This window comes from Mytilus galloprovincialis, chromosome 7 (assembly GCF_965363235.1).
Source record: "Mytilus galloprovincialis chromosome 7, xbMytGall1.hap1.1, whole genome shotgun sequence".
In the NCBI taxonomy this organism is placed as follows: Eukaryota; Metazoa; Mollusca; class Bivalvia; order Mytilida; family Mytilidae; genus Mytilus; species Mytilus galloprovincialis.
The window spans coordinates 65,838,759-65,864,951 of record NC_134844.1 but is presented as its reverse complement, the minus strand read 5'-3'; the positions used below and the strand labels follow the sequence as shown (position 1 = coordinate 65,864,951).

The window sequence follows — 26,193 nt, the reverse complement described above, 5'->3', positions numbered from 1 at the left end:
GTCAATACCAAAAGTGAAAGTAAATTTTGGATAAGGAGGAAATTAACAATAGTTTTCATTCATCTAGGTGTCGACGCTAAATTATCAAGGTAAACAAACATTTTATCTGCATTCGACTACATTAGTCAACAAATGTTAACAATAGATGCTTGGTTCATATGTAGAACACATTTTCACTATGACGTGACAAGAGTACGTGACGTACTTGAAATTACAATTCGATTTATTTATTGTATGTTCTATTTTGAATCATCAATCGATTGAAGATGGTCACGGATTTTTGTATGCATGCATTCAAATTGTCGAACTATTGTTATTTTACAATTGTCTACGAAATTGTATCCCTAATGATTAAAGATCATGACCTAGTTAGACACAAAAGTGTATTTTCTGAAAATTCAGTTCGCTTTTATTTATATTTTGATATGTTGATGTATATATTATCATGTATATGGCAGACAAAACGACAATAAGTTTAAATAGTAGAATTGTAATAATATGTAATAATCCAGCCATTTTAAAAGGGGGTTTCCAATCCAAGATGAAGGGAGGGTTCAACCATATGTCTCCATTCAAAAAGATTTAGGATTTAATATTGATCAAAAATTTAAATGCAATGCAGTTCTATAATCAACATCGTTTTGTTAAAGATAAGGGGGTCTCACCACTTTGATTATGTGGTGTCATAGAAACAACAGCGCATTACTTGTTGCACTGTCCCCGATTTCACATCATGTGGGAGCAGAATTTTTATAACATCGGAATCATACATTTCTTGTCAGAATTTTTGATACACAGTTTCACGGGAGTTAGCTACAAACAAAACATGGAAATATTCTTGACAGTTCAAACATTCATGACATTCAGTGGTAGATCTAAGGGGGAGGGGGGTCCGGGGGTTGGAACCCCCTTTTTTGTCCGATCAATGTATTTGAATGGAGACATATAGTTGGACCCCCCCTTTTGACCTGGTTGGGCACCCCCTTTTTAAAATGGGTGGATCCGCCCCTTACATAGCAAACGATTTGTCATCTGATTTCAAACATCTTGCTCAACAAATATTTATATCTTTAACTATTATGTCCATTCAGAAACATGCACTTTATTATTGTATTCCTATTATCTGATTTTTATTTATATCTCTTGAGTTCATAACATTATTGAATGTTTTGTTTGTTGTTCTTTCTAGTGTAACATTGTTTAATCTTGTACATTCTACTTCTTGAGTATCACAATATGAAATGCTCTCCTTTGAATTAATGAACGGATCATAATATAAGTTAAAAGCTTAATTTTATCCTATCAATTATTCAATTGTATTAATTTGTAAATGCCAAATTTTGTACATTACTAACTTGAATTTTATTAATAAAATACGTTTACACTCATGTTTCTCTAAACATCTAAATTTACAAACACTTAATAAACACTTGAAAAGATAAGTGAAATATAAGTGAAATTATAGAAATTGTATCGAATAAAAGGTTACACTAGATAATAGAAAGGTTTTGGTTAGGGAGCTACTATAAGATATGTAGGGGTTTGGGGCTTCAGATGAAATTAGAAAAAGGCAGGATGACAATTTATGTAAAAAAGATAAAGTAATATTTTTTTTTATGCAAGACCGAATAAATTGACAAATTAAAAGTCAAGACAGAGATTACAACTTAAAGAAGTTCACACTACCCCCATCACCCCACCCCACTCCTCCACACACACATTATTATAAAATCAATTGGATCGACAGTCAATTCCTTGTACATGTAGGATGTAATTGACCTTGACTGACGATTTATAATTATGACGATGTTTTCGTAGAAACTATAATAAAAGAAAGAGATATGTATCGCAAAAAAGATAAGCAACACAAAATCTTCTAAAAGAGGGTCGAAAGGTACCAGAGGGACAGTCAAACTAATTAATCCAAAATAAACTGATACCATCAATAATATAGTCATATGACCTTATAAGTTAAAGGAGTAATTGCAATGAACTATTTTTTTTCCCCAGCGTTTTTTTTCTCTTTAAAAAAGGAAGACATAGATAAACTGTGTAGAGTAAACACATGCATAGCAAAAACAAGATCCACACATAAGTCACCTTGACAATTGCCTTCAGTGACGATTTTTCCGATTTTTATAGGAAACAGTAAATAATTAGGCCATAACTTTGTATTTCATTGAAACTGCTAGGTAGGAAAAACAGACCCTGTGTGGTCCCAGGTTTACTTCCTGTATATTTTTAGACGATAATCATTACTCACTTAACCTCACTCAGATCTTTAAGGACATTAAAATGATCGTAGCCGTATGTGGTCAGATATTCGCGAATTATATCAGGAAATTGGCAGTTGTTTTCTTATAGTTCGTTTCTGTGCGTGTTACATTGTCGTTTGGTTTTTTGTTGCACTTTGTGTTTCTGTTGTTTCGTTGTTTTCCTCTTATAGGTGATGTGCTTCCCTCCGTTTTTGTTTGTAACTTGAACCAGGATTTATTTTCTCTCAATTGATCTATGACTTTCGAACAGCGGTATTCTACTGTTGTCTTTATTTAAATGTGGTTTTGATATAACAATCAATAGCAAAAGAAACTAACGACAAAGAAAGAAAAAGGTTTAGAAACGAACTGTTTTAATATTTAAGATTTTTATTCCTCTAGTTTATTATAATATTATACACGAATACATTGAATAATTCTAATAAATTGTCTGATAAATTCTAGTATTACATTTTGATAGTTTCAACAACAAAATTACTTTATACTAACTCTTTACCTAAAGCACAAGCGTTTCCGTAGTTTCTGTTTCTTTTTAATTGACTCCTTTCCCTAAACTTCTGAATGATTGTTTATACGGTTACTGTGCTATTTGCGTAGTCAATTTGCATTGCATGGGTATTCATTTGTGATAATCAGTCATTTACCGTCAATCGTCTTGTTTGTGACGTTTACAATGTTATTCCGTACTGTAGAATTTACATTTATGTTGTAAATATAGTTTTCAGCTTCATGAATCTGAGACTTTATGTCGTCAGGTTCAAATTAAAAAAAAGGATGATTTACAGCAACATGCATTGAGTGTGAATGTTTGATTAGCTTGCTTGCTAACTGGACCGTGAAATTATTATTAAGATAGACATACTTTTCTCCTTTCGTAGCAGTCACAGGTTACTGACATATATTGGTTATCTGTCGGTGTAGTCTGCTCTTAAATATGTTATTTTGGATAGCTGAAAGAGCTGCAGTATATAAGCGAGTAACATTTAGTTCTAATTAATATCTTAAATGCACCTATCTAACACACGGCTAAATTATATATCTTATTGCCACATATGTAAGAGTAAGAGCTAACACTGCTATGTTGAATTGTTTTCCAAGAAGCGTTTGTTCAACGGTACACATACTGCGTATTTCGAATCAACTAGTACATCTATCACACCCCTATCAACATAGAGTTTTCCAATAAAAGCAATTAATAAAATTGAGAATTGAATTTTGGAATATGTCAGTGAGACAACGAGCCGACCACAGGGCAGTGCAATTGGACGTCATACCTTTCTAAACGTCAAAACATATAAATCAACTAAAATTAAACATACTCGGACTTCTTTTAAACTGAGTTTTACTCTGTGTATTGTTGTGTGTGTTTTTTTATCACTGGCTAGAGGTAAAAGGTGGGGGGGGGGGGTTGAAATATAAAAACAAACATGTTTTTCCCGCCGTATTTTTGCGCCTGTCCCAAGTCAGGAGCCTCTGGCCTTAGTTATATTATATTCTGTTAGTGTTATATGATTTTTAATTTTCTGTTCTATTATTTGTTTCGGAGTTTAGTATGACTAGTAAACATTTCTATTTAGGAACCAGCAGAAGCACGCCTCTAGGTGCGGGATTTTTTTGTTGTTGCATTGAAGACCCATAGGTGGTCTTCGACTGTTATTTGCTCTTTGTTCGGGTTGTTGTCTTTTGACACATTCCGCATTTCCATTCTTAATTTTAAGACAAACAAAGGCCAGAGGCTTCTGACTTGGGACATGCGCAACAATACGGCTAGGTAACATATGTTTAAGTGGGATCTCACCCTCCTCTAGACAACGTAGAATAAAGCATGCTATGGTGTGGAACCCTCCCACACGTTTATACCCCGCATTCAAGAGGCCTAGACAGTTTGGTCTGCTGTGCAATGGCATATAAAGGTTTGTCGAATGGTCTGAACTGAATACTGCTGGCCGGATTTTATACACATGTCAACACACCTTTTCATGGTTGTATAAACAGTAGCCATATTGCTTGGTTCTAAGTCGACGACGATAGGTGCGTTGCATATAATACTTTACTTAAGAGATCAACAGTTCACAGATGTTTTACAGTGATAGCTTGCCCAAAATGGAATAAGTTGTTTATCTCAAGTTAGCAAATGGTTCTAAATTTGAAATTCAACACTATGTCTTGAGAAAACCTTACAAATACCAAAGCCATGTCCGATGTATCCACACTTCGGGCATCATAAGTGGTGATTTTTTTCATAGGCATCTTCGTGACGTAAGGTATCATTAGTTCTTTTTATATGTCGTATTGTAGCCAACTGATCAGAGCAAATGTGACCACTGTCACTTAAAAGGAACCACGTGGCTATGACTGATCCTCATGTCATTCCCAGCTTCAATGTTATAAAAACAAAGACTAAACCTGTAAGACCGCACTGGTCATTGAGTGGAACGTATCATTGTAATCTATTATCATTTCAGTATTAATGTCGACTTTGTCTCTTCTTAAATCAGGTTAACCTCCCATGAGATGATCTCACACCCTGAAAAGTATATGTTCCATTCTGAATCTTGTCAATCTCAAACAAATGCAATGGTTAGTTTTAGTAAACAATTACATCAAAACACATTTTGAGTCAAAGTAGGGCGACTTTTACGTTCTTAGTTTGAGGGAGTAAATTGGTGGTCTGACATCTAATACAGTTAAACCAATGTGTATAAATAAGAACTTGGACTGATAAATATTTATGTTTTTCTTATACTAAAACTAAAAGAAATTGAAAGAAGGGGAAGGATGTTTGAAATAAGGACAACATTGTGACAAACGTTACTTTTTTGTAACCATTTTGTCCTTATTTCAAAAATCCTTCCTTTCAACGAAAAATCACATTATTATTTTTTTTTGATATCAAAAATCTATAATACGCATACCAGTAATATATTGTATAAAAAGAAATGAAAGTTAAAGGCTATTTTACGTTCTAGCACAGATGGTAATTTTTTTTTTGAAAAATATTTCTCGACTTTAATTCATTTTTTACAAAAATTGCACAGAACGATTCGATTGGTTAACGAAAAATGAGGTTTAGATCATCATCTATCACGTGCTATAACATTAGCTGTGTGTTAGGTGGGCATGCATTGAAGAAGAAAAAACTATGTCACTCCAAATGAGGATAAAACCATTTATTGTTTCAAAACAAAAGCCATATGAAGCAGTTTTGATAGATATAGTTTTTGTGAATGATTTCAGTGGTAGAATGGACAAGTCGAATGAACTGACTCCCTCTGCAACAGTGACTAAATATACTGTTGAAGTTAGAGGAATGAAAGAAACAACTTCATCAAACACTATCAGATACTATTTTGAATCTAGACGAGGGGCAAATTGTGACGTCATAGATATTCGATATGTGCCTAACAAAAGAATGTACTTATTGACTTTTGATGGAAATGAAGGTAAGCCATGTGTTATTTCCTTCATTTTTTAAACATACATACAAAATAAGGGGAAAAAGATAGATTTTTAAAAGAACATAACCTTCCTCCCGGTTACAAGGGAAAATTTGCTGCCATCGCTCTGGTGTATACTTCTTTCAACCCAATATGATAATCACTTAATTGTCCACAATTGTTTCTTATGTCGATTTGCAACACCACTGTTCTATGTTAGGGAGGGTTTGAGCGCATAAAGATATCTAAAATCAAGCCATATTCTGTATGTGTCGATCAAAAGTAAGAAGCCTGCTTGACTACCAAAACATCTTCGGTGGTCTCGTCCTCAAATGCGAGAAGTCGTGGGTTCAAAGCCTGGACCGGTCAAACGAAAGTATAAAGCTAGAACTAGATGTGTTATGCATTTTATCATAGTCAGACTGAAATACGTATTTCATGCAAAAATGCATCCACTTACGGTACTATATTTAATTCTTTGAATTATTAGATGTATCAGTTATATTTAAAAAAGAACATAAAGTAGAGGGAGCTGTGTTGCATGTGGAAGAACATGTCGCGCCAACATATTGCAAAAATAAGGCGATGATTACTGGATTGAACGCAAAATCATCTAAAGACAATGTTACCAACTTCATAGAGGCAAGAACAAAACAAGACGTGGCGTCTGTAGAGTTTGGAGATGAAGAATCAGGAACAGCAATCATTACATTTTTGAAGCCGGTCGGTATGTGTATTGCATTTTTAGTATCTAAGAAAAAAGAGAGACAAATGATACAAAAGAAATATTCAAACTAAAAATACTATAGTGAAGACCAATACTCCAGTGATCATACCGTATAGCGGGCTATTTTCGCGCATGTAAAATTTCGCGATGTTCTTTGAATAAGGTTTACGAAATATTTTGGCGTTTGAAATTGTTTTACCAATACCTTTGCATGTGCATTTTTAAGTTGGCGGAGTTTATTTTGGCAATTTTGTTCTATCTGCGAAAATAAGCGAAAATTAACATCCATCAAAAATAACCCGCTATACCATACGGTAATTTGTTTTATAAACAATTAAAAGTATGCCGCATTCTAGAACAACAATAGACCTGGTTTCATAGTAACGATTATTTTGTTTCCATACAAATGTTATTGTTTTTGTTACTTTAAAAAAAACTTGCTCATCAAAATATGTAGTAAAGGTAACCAAAAAAAATTAATAAGGATTGAAACTCATGAATCAAAGAGTGACTTTTAAAACAAAATCTTGGCGACGAAGTATAACGACAAAAGGACAAACAACAGCTTATATCACGTCATAGACATTAAGAACATTGTGCAGTTCACGAATCTCATTATTTAGCATTCATGGAATCATATAAGCTTATATCCGCTAAATACTAAAACCTGTTTAATGTTACTTATTTTCACCATGCTTCAACTGGTCGTAGCCACATTCCCGTGCTTCTTTTAAAAAAAATAAATAAATGACCCTTGAGTTAGACTAGTTGCCGGGTTTTTACTTTCATGAGCAACATGACGTTTGCCACATGTATGTGGAGAAGGATTTGCGTACCCATCTGAAAATTCTGATATTCACGGTAGGTATAGTGTCCAACTAGGAAAGTGGTTTTTCGAGTGATTTGATCGGGTTTTGTCGAGGGTGACCACTTTTTTTCGAGTGAATAATATTCAAAATTTAAACAAACAGACTTTTTTCTGACAGGACGTGATATAGAAGCTTGAGTTTAATGAACAAGGATATACACGATGTGTTAGTATTTAGGATAAAAAGAGATTATCAATCAGACATTATTTTTCTTTTAAAAAGTTGAATATAGCCTTACGACGCTTTTTTTTCCCGATAACAGAACAAAGCCCTTTTTATACTCATACCAATGTAAAAGTCGATAGAAATGCATACATGGAATCACTATATCCATAGATATACAGACACTTTACAAAAAATATTGTTGTTGCGTTGAAAACGACATTTTGAGACTAAATTCATTTCGATGTGTCGGTTTTTTTCGAGAGTAGCCGTGTTTTTTCGAGGGCGTCCGTGTTTTATCGAGTGATGATACAAATATCCTATAGCTTAGAATGTAATGTGTCATTGTATTTACGTTTAAAAAATAAAGAGGGTTCGAATTATGTAATTTTTAAGGCACGAAACCAATGCATTCATCAGTTTAATAAAAGTGTACTGATACTTACAGTTTATAAACAAGTATTGTGTGTATGTATTGTTGTTTTGCACATCTTATAAATTACATAGATATAGGAAGATGTGGTGTGAGTGCCATTGAGACAACTCTCCATCCAAATAAAAAAATATAAAAGTAAACCATTAAAGGTCAATGTACGGCCAACAACACGGAGCTTTGGCTCACACCGAACAAAAAGCTATAAGGGGCCCAAAAATTACTAGTGTAAAACCATTTTAAAAACAGGAAAAACCCACGATCTTATTTATATAAAAAACGAGAAACGAGAAACACGTACAAATTACATAAACAAACGACAACTACTGTACATCAGATTCCTGACTAAGAACAGGTGCAAACATTTGCAGCGGGATTAAAGGTTTTAATGGTACCAACCTTCTCCCTTTTTCTGAAACAATAGCATAACATCACAACATAGAAAACTACACGATAAAGTATCAATTGGAAGGCTTAACTCGATCAAAAAACATAGTATACAAGATGTCAACAATCTAATGTAATCATAGGCAATTTGGATTGAGACATATTCATGATGTCAACAATCTAATGTAAGCATAGACAATTTGGATTGAAACGTACGTAAAAATAGTAAATTAAGCTAATGAATTATTCATTTAATTGTTAACTATATATGAAATTTAATTCAGATTTTATTGTCAATAGGATAAAAACTGGTCGGATTAAGTTTGTGAATGTTTTTTTTATGATTTTTTTTGTTGGGGTAGGGGCATACCTTTTTTAGTAGAATATGTTTTACTACATGGCATTTTTCTTACTCCGTATTTTATTTGGCGCATGATAGACCCGTTGCGTTTTCATAAAATAAAGTTTATTCTCTTATGGTTGTGGCTTATTATATATTTCTTGCATGAATAGACATTTCTCATATCACAATGAAAGGAGTGTGATACGAAAAGATGATACGGAAATCTCCGTTAATTTGAACTATACTATAACTATACGTTATGTCATTGATAACAATCAAAGGTTACTACGATATACATTTCATGTGCAAATACTTGACCAACGATTTGCGGAATTTTTAATTTAACACAATGAGGGTGTTGAACATACGACAAATAGGATTAACAACTTGTGAAAATAGGAAATCGCTTGATATCGTCTATTAATTCAAGTAAGTAAGTAAGTAAGTAAGTAAGTAAGTAAGTAAGTAAGTAAGTAAGTAGGTAATTTCACGTTATTTTATTGAAATAAAAATAATGAATTCGCCGCAGGCTCGTTTATTGGTATATTGAAATTAAATAACTGGAGTTGATATCAAGCGATAGCCATTCTCACTCGTTATGAAACCTATTTATAAATTTTCAATGTCATGTAAAAAAAACCTAAAAAAAAACTAAAAGCCTTAATCTATTTATAGGTTAGATTGTCTGACCAATTTAGAACATATTCACACATTCGAGTGACCATACAAAATTATCCTTTAAGAATAAGAATTCACTTTTTATACAGTTTTCATTATTATTGGTTATCCGTCGTCGACGTCGGTTAACTTTTACAATGTGTTGTCCCGTGATGCTAGGATATATACGGATAGAGTTTATTTTCTGTTGAACAGATCACAATAAGAGCAGCTTATTAATTTCATTTTAATGTACGGGAGCGGATCATGAGCAACGCATTTTTTTTTTACAAAAATCTCCTCCCCTGAAACTTATGGACCAAGTTCATTATAGAGATAACTGTAAACCGCATGAATGTTCATTCAAGTAAAATCTACAAACAAGTCACCATCATCAAAACAGAGAATTTTGTCATGAATTCAATCTTGTCTTTAATTTAGAAGATAGGTGTTCTTTTTAATATGCACTGCATCACATAGACCAATGTTAGCAACACAGACTCTTTAGAGCCTCTAGTTAGTTTAATAAAATCCAATAACTCGGAAACGAAAATCTAAATTTTTTGAAATTCGAAAGGGAGTATATCCCAATAGATATAAACAATTTCCGAACTTTCATGCTTATTGGTTACTGCGTTTTTTAGTTATTGTCCGACATGCTGACGATGGACAGACGGACGTACAACGGTATCCACAATATATCCCGTATGAAAACTCAGGGTTCACCTCGAAAAACTATTAATAACTGTGACATCAAAAGTACAATAAATGAAGTTGAAAAGATTATGAACCCCCTGCACTATGTTGTAAGGACCTTTTGATAAACAATGATAAAGAATCCAATAATTTCTAATTCAATACGGTAGTTTAATTAAATTGAAGATGATTAATTTCGATCAGAGTAGTAATTAATGTTTTGCTGATTTATAGAGAATACCTGTATATGACATTTTCATTCATAAAATTACATTTATAAACTAGACAAGTAATTTGGTAAAGTCAAGAATTCCCTTTTTCTTATTCAAATTTTTGTTAAAAAACCCGGACCATTTGTTTACAAAGCCGGACGGACGGTCTCACAGTCTTCTCGAAAAAAAACCTGGACAATAACAAGTACTGAAATTAATGGTTAGATACAAGGATATTGTGCTTCTTTGGTACTCAAAACATATATAATATTCAAAATAAGATATGTAGTCATGTAAAGAACTATTTTAATTACGAATTAGCAGTTAATTGGCCTGATCGTATGTTTTATCACTAGAAAAAGCCCAATCTTCACTCGAAAAAAAAAAATTGACAGATTCACTCGAAAAACCACGATCCTTGCAGGACACTTTACCTACCGTGATATAACCCAAGTCATTAGTTCGTGTTGCACAATGTTTAGTTTTCTATGTGGAGTTTTGTAAACGTGTTAATTATTAGGTCGTTTTGAACCATTTTGTCATGATATTATCAGTTTGTTTTCAACATGTTTGACCTTTTTTTGGTCTTTTATGTCTTTTGTTTCTATTCCGAATCTAGTACTGTATATAAATCAGGTATTAAACATGTTTAACTGATTTAAATGCAGTAAAACGAATATTTTCCAGCGTCTAATCAAAATTGATGGTGCCAACTGTAACTACTCTTTAAAGTGTTATTCCTTTTTAATTCTAATGCACCACGAGCTTATGCTAACTAATGATAATTCATTTTGTAATGGAAAAACACAAACATTTGATAATAGTTAACAAAGGTAACCGGCTTATAATTCTTATAATTCTGTTCCTTACTGTCTACACTCCCCTTCCATTTTATGAATGTGACTACCGAATGATACTATTTACCGGATTTGTTATCACATAAGCAACACGACGGGTGCCACATGTGGAGCAGGATCTGCTTACCCTTCAGGAGCACCTGAGATCACCTCTACGTTTTGGTGGGGTTCGCGTTGCTTATTCTTTAGTTTTCTATGTTGTCTTATGTGTACTATTGTTTGCTTGTTTGTCTTCTTATTTTTAGCCATGGTGTTGTCAGTTTAGTTTCGGTTTATGAGGAGTTTGACTGTCCCTGTGGTATCTTTCGTCCCTCTTTGATAAGTTGATTGATATTAGAGGGATCTGGATTGGGCTCCTTCATTTCTGTATCGTTTAATTTTTTAGGCAATTCGTCTCCATTCTTTATATTGTTTTGCTCAACATTGCCCATAATTCTCCTTTCTTAAAATCTCTGCACCTAATGTTTTTATATTCCCTATTGTTTGGTTCGTTATGTTTTTTGCCTATTATTCTATAACATGTAAAGCCAAATCAACACACTTAATTTGAAGGGGCTTTATATGTTATAATGTTTTAGAATGCCTAGAAACTTTGTCAAATAAAAATGAACAGAAAACTATAATCCATTCATTCATTCGTACATGTATACTTCAACAGTTATTCTATTAATTCTTTTTTTGTCGTTTTAACCGTTATCTTTGCAGATATTGGACAACTTCAAGCTGTGTGTAAGAAAAGGACTCTTGACGGTAACCACATAGAAGTACACAATGTAGCAGAATCTGACTGTATTATAGTGAAAGGTTTTAGTCCAAAAACTACCAGTGGTACAATTGAATATTACTTTGATAACAAGAGAAGGTCAGGTGTAGAGGGTGTTGTTAAAACAGAAATGAACACAGACCAAGGCTATTGTGTTGTGTATTTTCAGGATCCGAAAAGTAAGTTAATTCGTTAACAAAAAATGAACTATCATTCAATTTGTATGGCATTTTTACCAGCTTGTATTAAATTATTCAATTGAATGAACATCTCTTAGTGTAAATGACATTTCATATTATAAACATTTATGTGCTACAATACCGTATAGCAGGTTATTTTCAAGGAGTTTAAATTTTCGTTTTTTTTCGCGGATAGAACAAATTCGCCAAAATACATTCCGCCATATTTAAAAGTGCACATTCAAAAGCATTGCCCCACAACGAACAGCAAGCTAGTAAGGGCCCGAAAATGACTTGTGAGAAATTATCTAAACAGGAAAACAAACAGTCTAATCTATATAAAAAACGAGAAACGATAAACACTTATGAACAACATCAACAAACGACAACCACTGCACATCAACAAATGCAGCGGGTTTGAACGTTTCAAAAGGTACCACAACCGTCCCCCTTATCTGAAACAATAATGGCACATCACAACACGTAAATAAACAAGCACATCTTCATAAACATATGCCGCTGAAGGCAGTACAGTTGTAGAAGGGAATTACAGAATAAAGAATAATTTTGGGATAAAACAATGAAGAAAGGAAAACAAGCAAAGAAATTAAAAGATATACTCAAGAACAAATTAATAGTAAATCCGTTTTCATCAGAAGTTTACATAAAAGTCGTAATTTTTAAAGATAATAGATTATCCTGAGTATAGATATTTTGTGCATAAGATCAAGAGTGCATATACATTCTATGATACATGCTTTTCCTCATTATCCGTGCACTAACCACTGTTATACAGCAATGGTATAGAAGAGAATGACATTAAAGGCATTGATGGTGTCCCTTATTGGAAGTATAATTTAAATTTTATTACTTCCTGTATAGAATGTGTTCCGTTTAGTTTTATTCGATATTGAAAATAAACAATAATCTATTGAAATACTCAAAGAAAATAACAAAAGGTAATTTTTAATTTGAAAAAGACAATAAATAAAGACACAAAGAACGAAATAAAATTGACGTCTTCTTTTTTTGTTGATAGATGCAATGGCTGCTTGCGAAAATTCACACATAATCGACAAGTGTAAATTAACAGTGCAAATTTTCTACGACTGCCTTGGAATCCATCATGATGAAGACAAGGCAGCATTCGAAGTGCCGCAACCTGTTTATATCACAAATATAGATAACAAGAAATTGAAATTCTTACTTCATTCAACATTATCGCAGTCACAGCTTTGCGAACAGCTACAAGCAATCAATGCTGAAATCACGTGGCCATCGTCATCTGACGATAATAAGGTAGAAATGAAGTGTACACTTTCAAAAGAAAAATCAGGTTATCAAAAACTGGCACAAACATGGAGCAGAGATGTCAAAGAGGGTGTTGACAAATATTTACAGTCGTTGCAAGTAGACAAACACTCCGTTGCTGAGAATTTACACACGTTACTCATGTCAAGACTGAAAGAACTGAATATGGAGAATCCAGATAACGTTAGTGTTATAATTGAGAAAACAACATCGTTTGAGATATATATTGTTGGTCACAAAACGCCTGTGCAAACTCTGTCAGCAATTATAAAGGAAATGATAAAAGATATCACGAAAGATATCACACGAAAATCCAAAGAAATGAGTGACATGATATCTTTCAAGCACCATCAATTGATCCTACTAGAATATACACATTTTGCTGATAAATTGAAAAGTAAATATGTAGGTATTGATATACAGATAGACACAAAAGGCAATGTCGTAAAATTTTGCGGAACGAGAGTTGACATAACTGCTGCGAAAGTTGAAATTTTTGAAATATTAAATGGAATAGTTTCTGAATGTTTTGGCAAGAGGTCAAAACTTTTCATTCAATATTTAAAACGACCTGATGTTGAAAAGAAGATTTACGGTAAATTCCAAGCAAGCGGTACTGTTGGAGTGTTGGATCTTCAAGATGGTACGATATATGTGCACGCTATGACAAACAACGAAGCGGACACATGCGCTGAAATTCTCAAGGAATCTATAATTGAAATATCTTTAGATATAGAAAACTGGCAGACACCTGTTCTCAATTCACGCGAATTTGGAAGATATATTGAGGATTTAGAAGATGAATATAGAAACACCATATTAGAAATAACTACAAATCAGCTAGACGAAGTTGCTATATACTGTTTATCGCAATCCGATGGTCATTTAGTTCACAAGAAACTTTCCGATTTCATATCCATGAATGGAGTACAAGAAAAATCGTACCAGCTCAGTCCTGATGACGTGAAACTTTTACAGGAGCTGATGAAAGAAGAAATAGAAAAACTAGAAAAAGAATTGAAACAAGAAAACATAGTCTTTAACATTACACATAATAGTATTTTTATAAAGGGACAGGGCAAGGCTTTCGAAGACGCTGTTAAAGAAGTAGAGTCCTTGTTAAAGTGCATTAATTCTGTAGCTTCAAATTCAAAGTTTCAAAAAGTTGTGAAAAAGGTTATGGGAAAGACAAAATTGAAACAAATTGGCGAAGACGGTAACGAAAGTAGCGATGATGACCTTGATGACGGCACGAGAACTGATAGCAAGGGTATAGTTCAAGGAAATGCTTCAGAAATAGCCTGCTTCACTACAAATGGAAATAAAGAAGTATTGATAATAAAAGGCGACATTACTCAACTTGATGTTGACGTCATAGTTAATGCTGCAAATAAAGATCTACAGCATAAAGGTGGATTGGCAAGAGTCCTTGTTAAGATAGGTTAGTTATCGATTTCGTTTCGTTTTCAGTAATATCTAAAAAAAAAATCATATTCTTAAAAGGTTTAAGTCTGACTGACAGTTATGTGTTGCAAATTAGTAATAAATACTGCTTTTAGCTTTAGTTAATCATTTTTCTGTTCAAATGAAATAAGTAGTTTATGTATATGATTTAACCGTCTACCCTTTTCTGTGCATGCAGACCGTTTTATTCCATTCTTGTTTTCAAGTGTTTAGAATGATGATTTATGAAATATTGTTTGAAGAATGATATTTCTCCTTTGCAATGATTCTGTCTCCTTTCTTAGCTTTTATGAAATTCACGTGGTTAAATATCATCATTTCTCTTGAAGGTGGGAAAAGTATTCAAGATGAATGTGAGCAGTACATTACAAAATCTGGCCCACTATCTGATGGAGAGGTGTTTTGTTCGAAGTCTGGTGATTTGAATTGTAAAATGATTGCGCATGCTGTCGGACCGACCTGGAAAGGTGGAAAACACAATGAGGAAAAGTATTTAGTCCAGTGTATTGAGACATGCTTAGCAGTGACTGAAAAGAACAAATTTGCCAGTATAGCAATCCCAGCTCTCTGTACTGGAATATTTCACTATCCTTCGGAAGCAGCAACCAATGTAATAGTTGAAATAGTAAAAGATTATTTCAGAGTGCATCCATCTAGCTGCATACAGACTGTATGTTTATGTGACGTTGTTTTTGACACTGTCAAACTCTTTCAGAAAGCAGCAAATATGCATTTCGCAAAGACAGCTTCTAAAGGTAGATTTCAGGTGCATGTATTTATTAAGTCACAATACCTTCAGGGACAGCATATACGCTAGTGACCACATATTTATAAATTAAGATACGTAGACTTAGAGGACACCAGCTATGAAATATCGAGGAGAAAAGCTAAGCTTTGAAAAAGAGAAGTTTATTTGAAAAAGTAAAATCACAAAAAAACTCCAAGAAAAATTCAATCAGAAAGTCACTTATCACATGGCAAAATGAAAGTGCAGTTAGTGTAGTGTAATAGCTATACCATATATCACTAAATGTTTCCGAGAGAATTTACAAAAAGTCAAGCGTAAATAAACTCATCATAGATACCAGTATTGCAATTTTATATTTACGCCAGACGTGCGTTTCGTCTACAAAAGACTCATCAGTGACGCTCGAATAAAAAAATGTTACAAAGGCCATAAAAAGTACGAAGTTGAAGAGCATTGAGGACCAAAAGCACTTTGCATATTGCGATAGACTAGACTTGATTTTATAATCATAGATCTGAAGTTTCATTTTGGAAGATTCCGGTTCTTAAAACTACAATTTTCAAGAAGCGAAAGAGGTGATGTACTTCGACCTCTGAAACTAAGGAACATCATATGAACAGATGAAGTCATGTTTTAGCTAACTTTATCATTCAATGCAGGTTTAACTGCTGCAAGTGATCAACAAAATGTACAGATTGGAAATATTGAGATAAAGATAATTAAAGGACAGTTAGCAAAAATGAAGGTAAAGATACAACATATAAACTAATTTCGGATTCTTGTATGTATTTGGGTACACGGAATTATTATTCAGTTTTGGTATAAAATTGAATACATATTTTTGTATCACAATGCTTCATTTTGCTTATTGTTTTAGCAGCTTCAGAAGTTACACATTGCTACAGACCTGTTTATAGGTATTCAATTACCCGTTTCTGAACGTACAAATCACGATAAAATAAAACTTCAAACATTGAAACAAAATCAGCTTCTGTTGTAAATGCATCATTCGCCATGTGAACCATCGTAAAATGTTCAAATAAGGAAAATGACACGATATATGTAAATTAATAATTTAGACGAATAGGTATAGAATAAATAAAACAGACAAAAATAAAAAACGAGTGACCGAACAACACAACAATTCACGAATGCGCGTAGCTAATGAATTAATTATATGTGTATTTCGGTAATGATTTGAATATATTTCATTATTTGATTTTTTTGATTAATAATTCTGTTTTTTACATTTATAAAATTAAAGTAAAATATGTAAGGAACTATATCTTTTTCTACGCATTCACAATTTGTTTTGATCCGATGTCATCAACTTCTTGACAACACATACTGTTGTTTCGCGTCAGAGAAGTGAAATAACTACGTTCATTTCACATTTCAAATTAGACAGGCTACTTGGCATTATATTTCGAGTGTATATCAAATGATTCTATTAAGGTTGGAGCGATTGTAAATACGACGTCAAAAGAACTAAAGCTGGATCATGGCGCAGTGTCCGCCTCACTGTTGAAAAATGGTGGTCCATCTTTACAACAAGAGTGTTCACAGAACTATCCTAATGGTATCAATTATGGAGCTATTGCTGTTACATCTGGTGGTAATTTAAAGTGTAAAATTGTTTGTCATGGATGCTTGAATCAATGGCGTAAAGAAGGATCGGAAATTAAAGTAAGTTAGTAATTAAATAACATTGACAATAGAAAAAGAGAAAGTGACAACGACCCTACCAATAAGTTGAAAATAGCTGGAGGCCACCAATGTGTCTTCATTACAGCGAGAAAATCGTTCCGCAGCTGGCCCCTGAACAGAAATGTGTACTAGTTCAGTGATAATCCTACCTAACAGAAAAAAGCCTGATAATGTCGAATTTTACTTAGATATTATTATCTAATGAAGTCTCTTACCATACGTCATTAGTTTGTTGCCTTTTGTTAGCTATTATTCGTGTGTTTCTTTGTCAATTATGTTCTCCTATTTATTTATATTGTAGTCCTGTAATGATGTGTTGTCATTTTAATGTTATATTTCACATGGCCATAAAAGAGGGAGGTTTGGCATGCCACAAAACTAGGTTCAACCCACCATTTTTTCCTTTAAAAATGTCCTGTACCAAATCAGGAATATGGCCATTGTTATATTATAGTTCGTTTCTGTGTGTGTTACATTTTAACGTTGTGTTTCCGTTGTGTAGTTTGTTTTGTCTTATTTTTGAGTGTGAATTCACATTACTATAAGACGTGTCACGGTACTTATCTATCCCAAATTCATGTATATGGTTTTGATGTTATATTTGTTATTCTCATAGGATTTTGTCTAGTGCTTAGTCCGTTTGTGTGTGTGTAACATTTTAATGTTGTGTCGTTGTTCTCCTCTTATATTTAATGCGTTTCCCTCAGTTTTAGTTTGTTACCCCGATTTTGTTTTTTGTCCATGGATTTATGAGTTTTGAACAGGTGTATAATACTGTTGCCTTTATTTATATAAGTAAGATTTAACGATAGATTAAATTCATTTTTAATGCTTTGTCCGCTATAATTTGTGTCAGTTTTTAAAATCAGTTTATTTTGCTGTGGTGTTTAACATCAAGAAAACAACACATTTCAACAGTTCAATTAAATAAAGGTGTGCTACTTATAAAAAAGAATGATACGTTTAAGTCTTTATGCAACGTTTTTTTTTCTAGTCAAATTTGTAAAACGTTAAAATGTATAGTTTTAAAATGCTTGTCCTAGAATACCTGGTTCTGTACGGATTGTACTTATCAGCTACCAGTAATTATTAGGAATAATACTCTACAGCAGCTGATTTAAATATAAAATATTAACATGACTTTATCATTTATATAGTTATTTTTCTTCATATCGAATTACTTACGCACTTGAAGAACATATTTGTCTATATGTTGTTTATATATAATTTGCAGGAGCTAGAAAAGTTCGTGATGGAATGTTTGTCGACTGCTTCTAAAAATAAATGCAGTTCTATTGCCTTCCCAGCGATGGGAACAGGTAAACTTAGATATCCTGCAGGTCTTGTAGCCAAATCATTGCACAAGTGTGTAGAAGAGTTCTCATTGCAAAATCCAAAATCGGTGATCACAGAAGTTCTGTTTGTAGTATATGATAAAGATCATGACACTGTTAAGGTTTGTTATTTGTTAATATCATATGTTTACGATCGTCATCTAAACTCTTAGAATAAAAAAACTAATGCATTTGTTGAGTCTTTTATTTATTTAAGTGTTGAAGGTTGCACAAAGATTGTTATCCCTTGCTTTGAAATTTCATAATAATTTCATGGATTTGGCTATACTTTTTGGACCTTTTGGATTATAGCTCTTCATCTTTTATATAAGTTTTGGATTTTAAATATTTTGGCCACGAGCATCACTGAAGAGACATGTATTGTCGAAATGCGCATCTGGTGCAAGAAAATTGATACCGTTAATTTTATTACTATCACTGGGTCGATGCCTCTGCTGGTGGACTATTAGTCCCCGAGGGTATCACCAGCCCAGTAGCCAGTACTTCGGTACTGGCATGAAAATACGGATTTGTTTCGTGTTATTAAAATTTGCTGTTACAAAATGATAGAAATTATTATAAATTAAGGAATGTATCTCCCTCATGCAAAGCTCTGATTCCTTTCACGGATTTGGCTATACTTTTTGGACCTTTTGGATTATAGCTCTTCATCTTTTATATAAGTTTTGGATTTTAAATATTTTGGCCACGAGCATCACTGAAGAGACATGTATTGTCGAAATGCGCATCTGGTGCAAGAAAATTGATACCGTTAATTTTATTTTATCATCATTCTAACAGTCATGTAGAAACTTGTATCTCCTTATTTAAGTCAGGGAAATAAACATAACACTTGACAAATTTCATGTGTACGTAAAGCTTAAAAAATTCCAAACCAAGGATGCAAAATGCATAGAAATATAAGTTGCTGCAATGTATATGACTTACATATTTGGCAAACTAATTTTGAATCAACTTTACTCAATAAAAGTGGAAACTTTATAATATATAACACAAAGTGAACATCATTTTATACTATATAAACTGTAGTATATTTAATAAACAACTATTTTGCAGGCTTTCGAAACAGAGGAAAACCACAGAAAAAGTAAGTGATTGAAATTTGAAAAACAACAATGATGAAAACAAGGCTTAAATTATTTGTCAGATGGTTTCTAGTTGTCTATTGACAACCATACCACACCTTCTTATTTTTAATAATATATAACGTTCACTAACGTTAGTTAGCCTCATCAAAATGATATGAAATTGATATAAAATGCTCATTACCAGAACACGCAGATCAAGTACAAAGGAGTAGGTTCAGTACGACCCCTTTTTGGCCTCAATATAGCAGTTTTAGAAAATTGTGAAAATGTAATCGTTTAGATATTTATTGCAAAGTAGAATGCCTCTGCTACATAAATATGGGCTGTTTTTGACAACATAATGCACATATATCGGGTACTAGCATCATTAAGTCATGCTAAATTACTGAAATCTTCACAATTGTAGCATTTTAGTTAAATTTTAGACATTCATAATATTGAATTGTAAGTTGTATTTGATGATAATACATAATATATATAAAGGTTGAGGATGAACACGGATGCGGCCACTTTCATTTTTGACAAAAATCATATGAAAAGTGACGATTTTTGGCATATTTGATAGATTTTTCATATTTAAGCTTGAATCGGGGCGTTTTAAATGACTTATTAAGGTAAAATCTTCCACATTAACGAAATGAATCAATTGAATTAGACACTTAAGTGTTTAGAAAGTGTCTAAAATCTTTTGTTAGATGAACTTGAAATTTTAGGCCGAAATCGGCCCTTACCGGACCTTCTCCTTTGAGTATTGTCTCTTAATCCTTCTTTAGTTATGTCCCTTAATAACGTTATATGCAAGCAGGTCACCATATGTGTTCTGTAGACACATTACTCATTTTTTTTATTCACAATGGAGTTGGTTTATAGTGATATGTTTTTTTTTGTCAAGTAAAAGCACTTAAGAATGTATCATTTCAAATACGTCATCTTCGAAATTCTTGGCTTTAAAGTTTGTTTAGAAAAGATATGTCTTAACAGAAATATATTGATATACATTCAAATCAAAAATGATTAAAGATATGATTAATTTATATTAATATAATTATGCAGCCAGTTCGTAAACGTATCCAGTTTGTAACGGGTTTACACTGCATATATATTTTCATTGTAGAAACTTCTACTGTGAAGAATACAGATAGAATTTTAAAGGGAGGAATTTCATCAGTTGTGTTTAGCAGAATGAACGACGAAGAGAAACGCGAAGTTCTAAAAACTGCGATTGCAGCTAAACAGCACTTTGAGGAAGAACTAAAAGAAACTAAAGATGAAATGAAGAAGAAAGACGAAGAACTAGATCAACTGCAAAAGAAGGCTAGAATTTTTTTCTTTATAGTTTAAGTATTGAAAACATAATTGCACAGTTAAACGACCTGTTACAGTCTAACTTTAATATAACACATTTTATCGGAATAATGATATATCATTGTTTTGCATTCCTTTATACAATGCGCTAAAAGATACAAATCAGATGAAAGATGTAACAACATTATATAATCAAAGATACCAGCCTATTTGTATTGTCGTAGGCTTAGTTCGTCTATTTGAGACTCACCAGTGGTGTTCGTATTAAACAGTTGACAGATTAAACACGAAATTACAAGGGCATTACTTGTAAATTTTATGCATTTACTCTATAACTTGAAGTATTTTAATTGGAATCCCTAAGACATCATATTGACATTTTCAGACATTATGAAATATATATTGAACATAACTTCACCAATACGCTTCATTTGTAGATTCGTTGCTTTTAGTACAGGATTGATGATCTAATACGACTTAACAGCGACATTTTATTTTCATGAACAATGATATGGGTGCTTCAATTCAAATAAGAGTTATACATTCTTCTGGAACACATAAGTTTACCCATATATTTTCCCTAGGATTTGCACTGCGGAATATTATCTTTGATTATAACAATTGATAAAAATATTATATGATATTTAGAGAATATTTTTCTTTTAAATATTTGGTATTTTAAATGTGGTAGTATGTGTTTCTGAAATAAATATTTAATATTTCAGATAAAAAAAAAGATAATACACAAATCAAGCATGATATACTATAGTATTCACTTATATTCTCATTCAGTGCCAAACTTGAAATATTTAAGTAAAACAATTAGACTTCTAATAATTAATAGTTTGTCAAATACCATCTTAGGTTTCAAACAGACAGTTATTAATGCATGGCGAAAAAGAGGCTCTGGAAGGAAACAAAGTTGTTTACTTTGACCTATATCCAGAAAGAGCGTACAAGGAAGGGTCAGCTGCACAAACCCACTTCAGACTTGCAGAGTCTCAGTTTTATAGGCTAATCAGTGGAAGTGGAAACAGGTAATTGTATGATTATGACAAACGAAAAAAGAATGTATTGAAATTTTACACAATTATAACTATATAATGCAAAAAATTTACCGAATCTCTACATGATCAGAAATTTTATTAATAGACAAAATTAAAGCAGTACTTGAATGCGTGTATGCCTTTGATTTGTTTATGAGTTTTCACTTACCAACATGATACATCGAAGACATAAACTGCAACCAAAAATATTCATTGTCATTATTTTGATTCAAAAATGTTTACAGGTAATTCAAATAACTAAAATCCGACTTAGTTTTAAATATTTACTTGATGATAATTAATAATAGAAAACAACACAAGAATAGAAAATATTACGACATATTTTCTTACACAATTATATGCTGCATTTGTTATCTTGCATTACAGCTTCACAGTAAACAAAGTACAGTATGTGGTTAACCCACCTTTAGTAAAACATTTCCAGTAAGTATATACGAATCTTGTCAATAAACAAATCTCTTGAGAAAAAACTGTGTAGTTTGTTATTTATAGAAATGGTTAATGAGGTATGTGTAATCTGTAAAATCTACATAGTATAAACAAAAACATGTACTGTCATCAGGTTTTACTTTACTAATGGACGATTTTGTAGTTTAACAAGTTGTTTCTCACATGTGTTAATGAATTGCAGTTGTTTGCTTCACATTGATGACTATTAACATACACATTTGTATGCTTAAAATCTCTATAAGAGTTTGTGATAGGTTAAATCTGATGTAATGTAATATAGACGACATAATTTATGACAACAGTTTGATCAATTTGAAACATGTATCTTTATTCAAATCCACATAAGCTCACTAACAATGTTTTTAGAATGGATACGGTGTTACTATAAAGATTAAGATATTCACTGTTATGTATTTTAGCAAAGCAATAGATGACATGAAGAAGCACAGAGGAGCCAAGATGGCTTATCCAATATTAGCGTTTCATGGTACACAAGCGACAAACATAAAGTCTATTGTTGAAAACAATTTCAAAGTCCCAGGTAAATCTTCTTCTGTACGTATATGACCCAGAATCAATTAAATACCTGGAACAAATTAATGCATATCCCAGAATTTGCATCAATCTCAATTAACAGTTACTTCGATGTGAAATACTCGTTTAACAGTTTCAAATGGAAAATAAAAATTATCACATCTTTTTTTTTTATTTTTCTAGGCCAGCAAGGATTCGCGCACAGGACTGATACCGGTTTCTATGGTAGAGGTGTCTACTTCAGTGAATATCCTGGTTATTCGATGGGTTACATTTCAGGGGCCACTCAGCTGCTTCTTTGTCAGGTCTTACCTGGGAATGTGTACGTATGTCCTGCTGTGATTCAAGGAGCTTCACTTCAACAAGGCCATGACTCCCATATGTCACCAGATAAGAAAGAGCTTGTTATATTCAACTCTCATCATATTCTTCCGTTTTACATTGTGCACTATACAACGAGAGGGTTTGCTTATCAACAGGTAAGCCCCTTTAAACATTTATTTGCCATGAAATAGAATTAACATAACTAAACGTAATAATTTTACTCAATAATATTCGAAATTGGACAATACATGTCTTCAGTGATCGATGTTGAAGCCAAAATATTTCAAGAACCGATGCAAACATTGACAAGCTGTTTAAACCTTATTACATGTATTATGTAGCCAACTTAAAAAGAAGACCGACGTGTAAACTGTCAATGTTCTTTGAATTATCTGTAAAGACATGTATGATATCAAACGCAAAATTTGTCTATAAACATAAGAATTGTAAATAATATTTGAAACGTACGTAAACTGTACGATATTGCAGAACGTTTCAAACGATGGAAATAGGATTAACCACCAATTAAAGAAAGTTATGTATCAGTGTCAAGAGCATTGCCCGTTCTGAATGTAGCTATGTCGAACCTCTACGTGTTTTTGATTAATTTCATTTTATATTTAATAGAGGTATAATGTGGTTGGAGGTATAATGTGGTCAATTGTTTGTCGCTTTGTTTTTTTATACCTGACTTCGCTCAGTATTCTTGAATTCTGTTAAAAATAAGATCTTTGAACTAAAGTCTTTCAATTTTAGGATATATTGCTGTGAAACGCAAATTTTGCGTAATTGATTTAATTCATTTCATTGATTGATTGATTGTTGGTTGCTTAACGTCCTTAATTCATTTCATTTCATATCTATTGCGTTTTTACATGTGTTTGATGGTTTTAGTAGATTCTTTTATAATACAAAATATACAAAAACTGAGATAAAAAGATTCGATAAATGTTGACATTGGTGGTAGACTCTGAGTCTCGAATTTCAGTGATACCATAGTATGTGACCATGTGTTTAATATCGTTATTCGTGCTGACTTTTCTGTTTTTTATATGAAAAATGAAAATTGTGTCGTTGCTCCATTAACTCTTAAACAGTTAAATACAAAACAAAACAGACAAAACTACGATCAAAACAATATGAAGGAAAATACAAAGAAGTCCACAAAAGAAAACCAATAATTATGATTTACGATCCCAATCACAAACCCGGTGTGAACTCACGAACTACGTCCCTTTTTGATGTGTAATGATCTAGAAAAAGGACGTTATATCTATAACGATTTGTTGAATATACCAGTGATGCTAATTGATGGTGTTAATTTGATATCTTTACCTTTGCTTTGAAGAAACATTGAACAGTTTTAATGATACAACGCTATAATTGAGTAACACATGTAACAAGCTAATGTATGCCTTCTGTGAGCAATGAACAGTTGAAAGCGATATTTGATCTAAGTTTTGATATTTTGACATTCGTTTATGTATGAGTGTATTTTAATCCTCGAACAGACAGAGCAGCCTATCATCGATATTTACGACACAGTGTAATTTTCTGGTTGATTTATTGTTTGTGTCAATGTTTTTTAATTTATAATTTGACCTAGACAAGGGTATTTGAATATTTTGTATATAAGATTCAAATAGGCGAAGTTGAAACTTAACAAGTCATATTTAAAACACAATAACTATTAAATAACGAGGATGCTAAATAAGCAAACAGCACCGTCCTTAGTGTGCATTTAACGTGTTTAACAATTTTGTTGTAGGTCGAAAAAAAATCCATATAGTTCGAAAAGAAAGACAAAAACTTTCATCTATAATCGTGTGAAAAAAAATTCACATGTTGAGTAAAAGACATCCGTTTTGACAATTGGAACCAACGGTCGATTTGTGTTACTGAAATTGATAAACTCTTAGAAACAAACGTATCAACATTTCTGTTCTATGTCCATTTGCTGTCTTCAAATCAACACCAATGAACAACTCAAACATTAGTGTATATGATAGCCTAATACAGTTGCCATTTTTTTTATAGTTACATATATGGTCTCTTATCGGCATGATCAGTTTACAGATATCAATGGAAACGATACAACTGTATTCTCAACACTGAAATATAGCAATTGAGTGTATTCTCAATAAGATATACATGAGATATTATTAAGGTTAACTTAGTTTTTAACATACCGCATATTAAATCCGTCCCTGCAAAAATGCATAGTTAAAGATACCGTGATTATTATGTATATTGTTCTGTATACATTTTTTAGAAATTGACAATAACAACATTGTGTTTTTCTTTTTCAGAAAAAGTTTTAAGTGTGATATATGTGCAAACACATGTGATTGGTTTGAACATTACTACATTTTATTTCAATGTTTAGAAGACCTGTAAATGGAAAACTTCTGCAATCTTCTAATAACTGTGTTTGTTACAATGAACATGTTAGTTTCCATCCTGTTTGGTATCCAAATGGCAGATGAATGAACATATACAATAAAAAGAGACAATACCTAAACACATATGTAATCTATATCCTTTCTCTACAAATAAGTGAACAATGAACAATATGATATACATCTATATTTTCCTTTTCATTTCTTTCAATTTATGAAATTGTATTAATTTTTTAAACATGCAAACCGAAAGCAAATATTTTTCAGTTTAAGTATCTTACCAGCATAAACATCCAGGCCTATTTCATTAATGACACAGTTATTAGTACATGAATTGTTGATGCTATTCGATATCTAAAAGAAAACACCATTCTACCACGCTATGCTTAAAAATATTTTGAAAAACTGCATGTATCTATAAAAATGTTCAAACACAGATAAAA

General features: G+C 32.4%; 1 protein-coding gene across 1 annotated transcript; it reads left to right on the top strand.

Moving 5' to 3' along the window:
- On the top strand, nt 1–26,193 carry LOC143083488 (protein mono-ADP-ribosyltransferase PARP14-like). The gene is made up of 16 exons (XM_076259748.1): nt 1–89; nt 5,514–5,719; nt 6,204–6,440; nt 11,762–11,998; nt 13,038–14,750; nt 15,103–15,528; nt 16,181–16,266; nt 16,977–17,207; nt 18,463–18,684; nt 19,640–19,670; nt 20,786–20,985; nt 21,841–22,013; nt 22,410–22,466; nt 22,913–23,034; nt 23,211–23,506; nt 25,661–26,193. The coding sequence occupies exons 2-16, from the start codon at nt 5,521–5,523 to the stop codon at nt 25,670–25,672; spliced, it is 4,242 nt and encodes a 1,413-aa protein (XP_076115863.1). The 5' UTR covers nt 1–89; nt 5,514–5,520; the 3' UTR covers nt 25,673–26,193.

Excerpts from the sequence above, each read along its gene's own strand:
- LOC143083488 (XM_076259748.1), top strand. The coding sequence starts at position 5,521 with ATGGACAAGTCGAATGAACTGACTCCCTCTGCAACAGTGACTAAATAT. Across the intron at positions 17,208-18,462 it reads AAGAAGGATCGGAAATTAAA|GAGCTAGAAAAGTTCGTGAT; the intron begins GTAAGTTAGTAA and ends TATAATTTGCAG. Across the intron at positions 18,685-19,639 it reads AAGATCATGACACTGTTAAG|GCTTTCGAAACAGAGGAAAA; the intron begins GTTTGTTATTTG and ends ACTATTTTGCAG.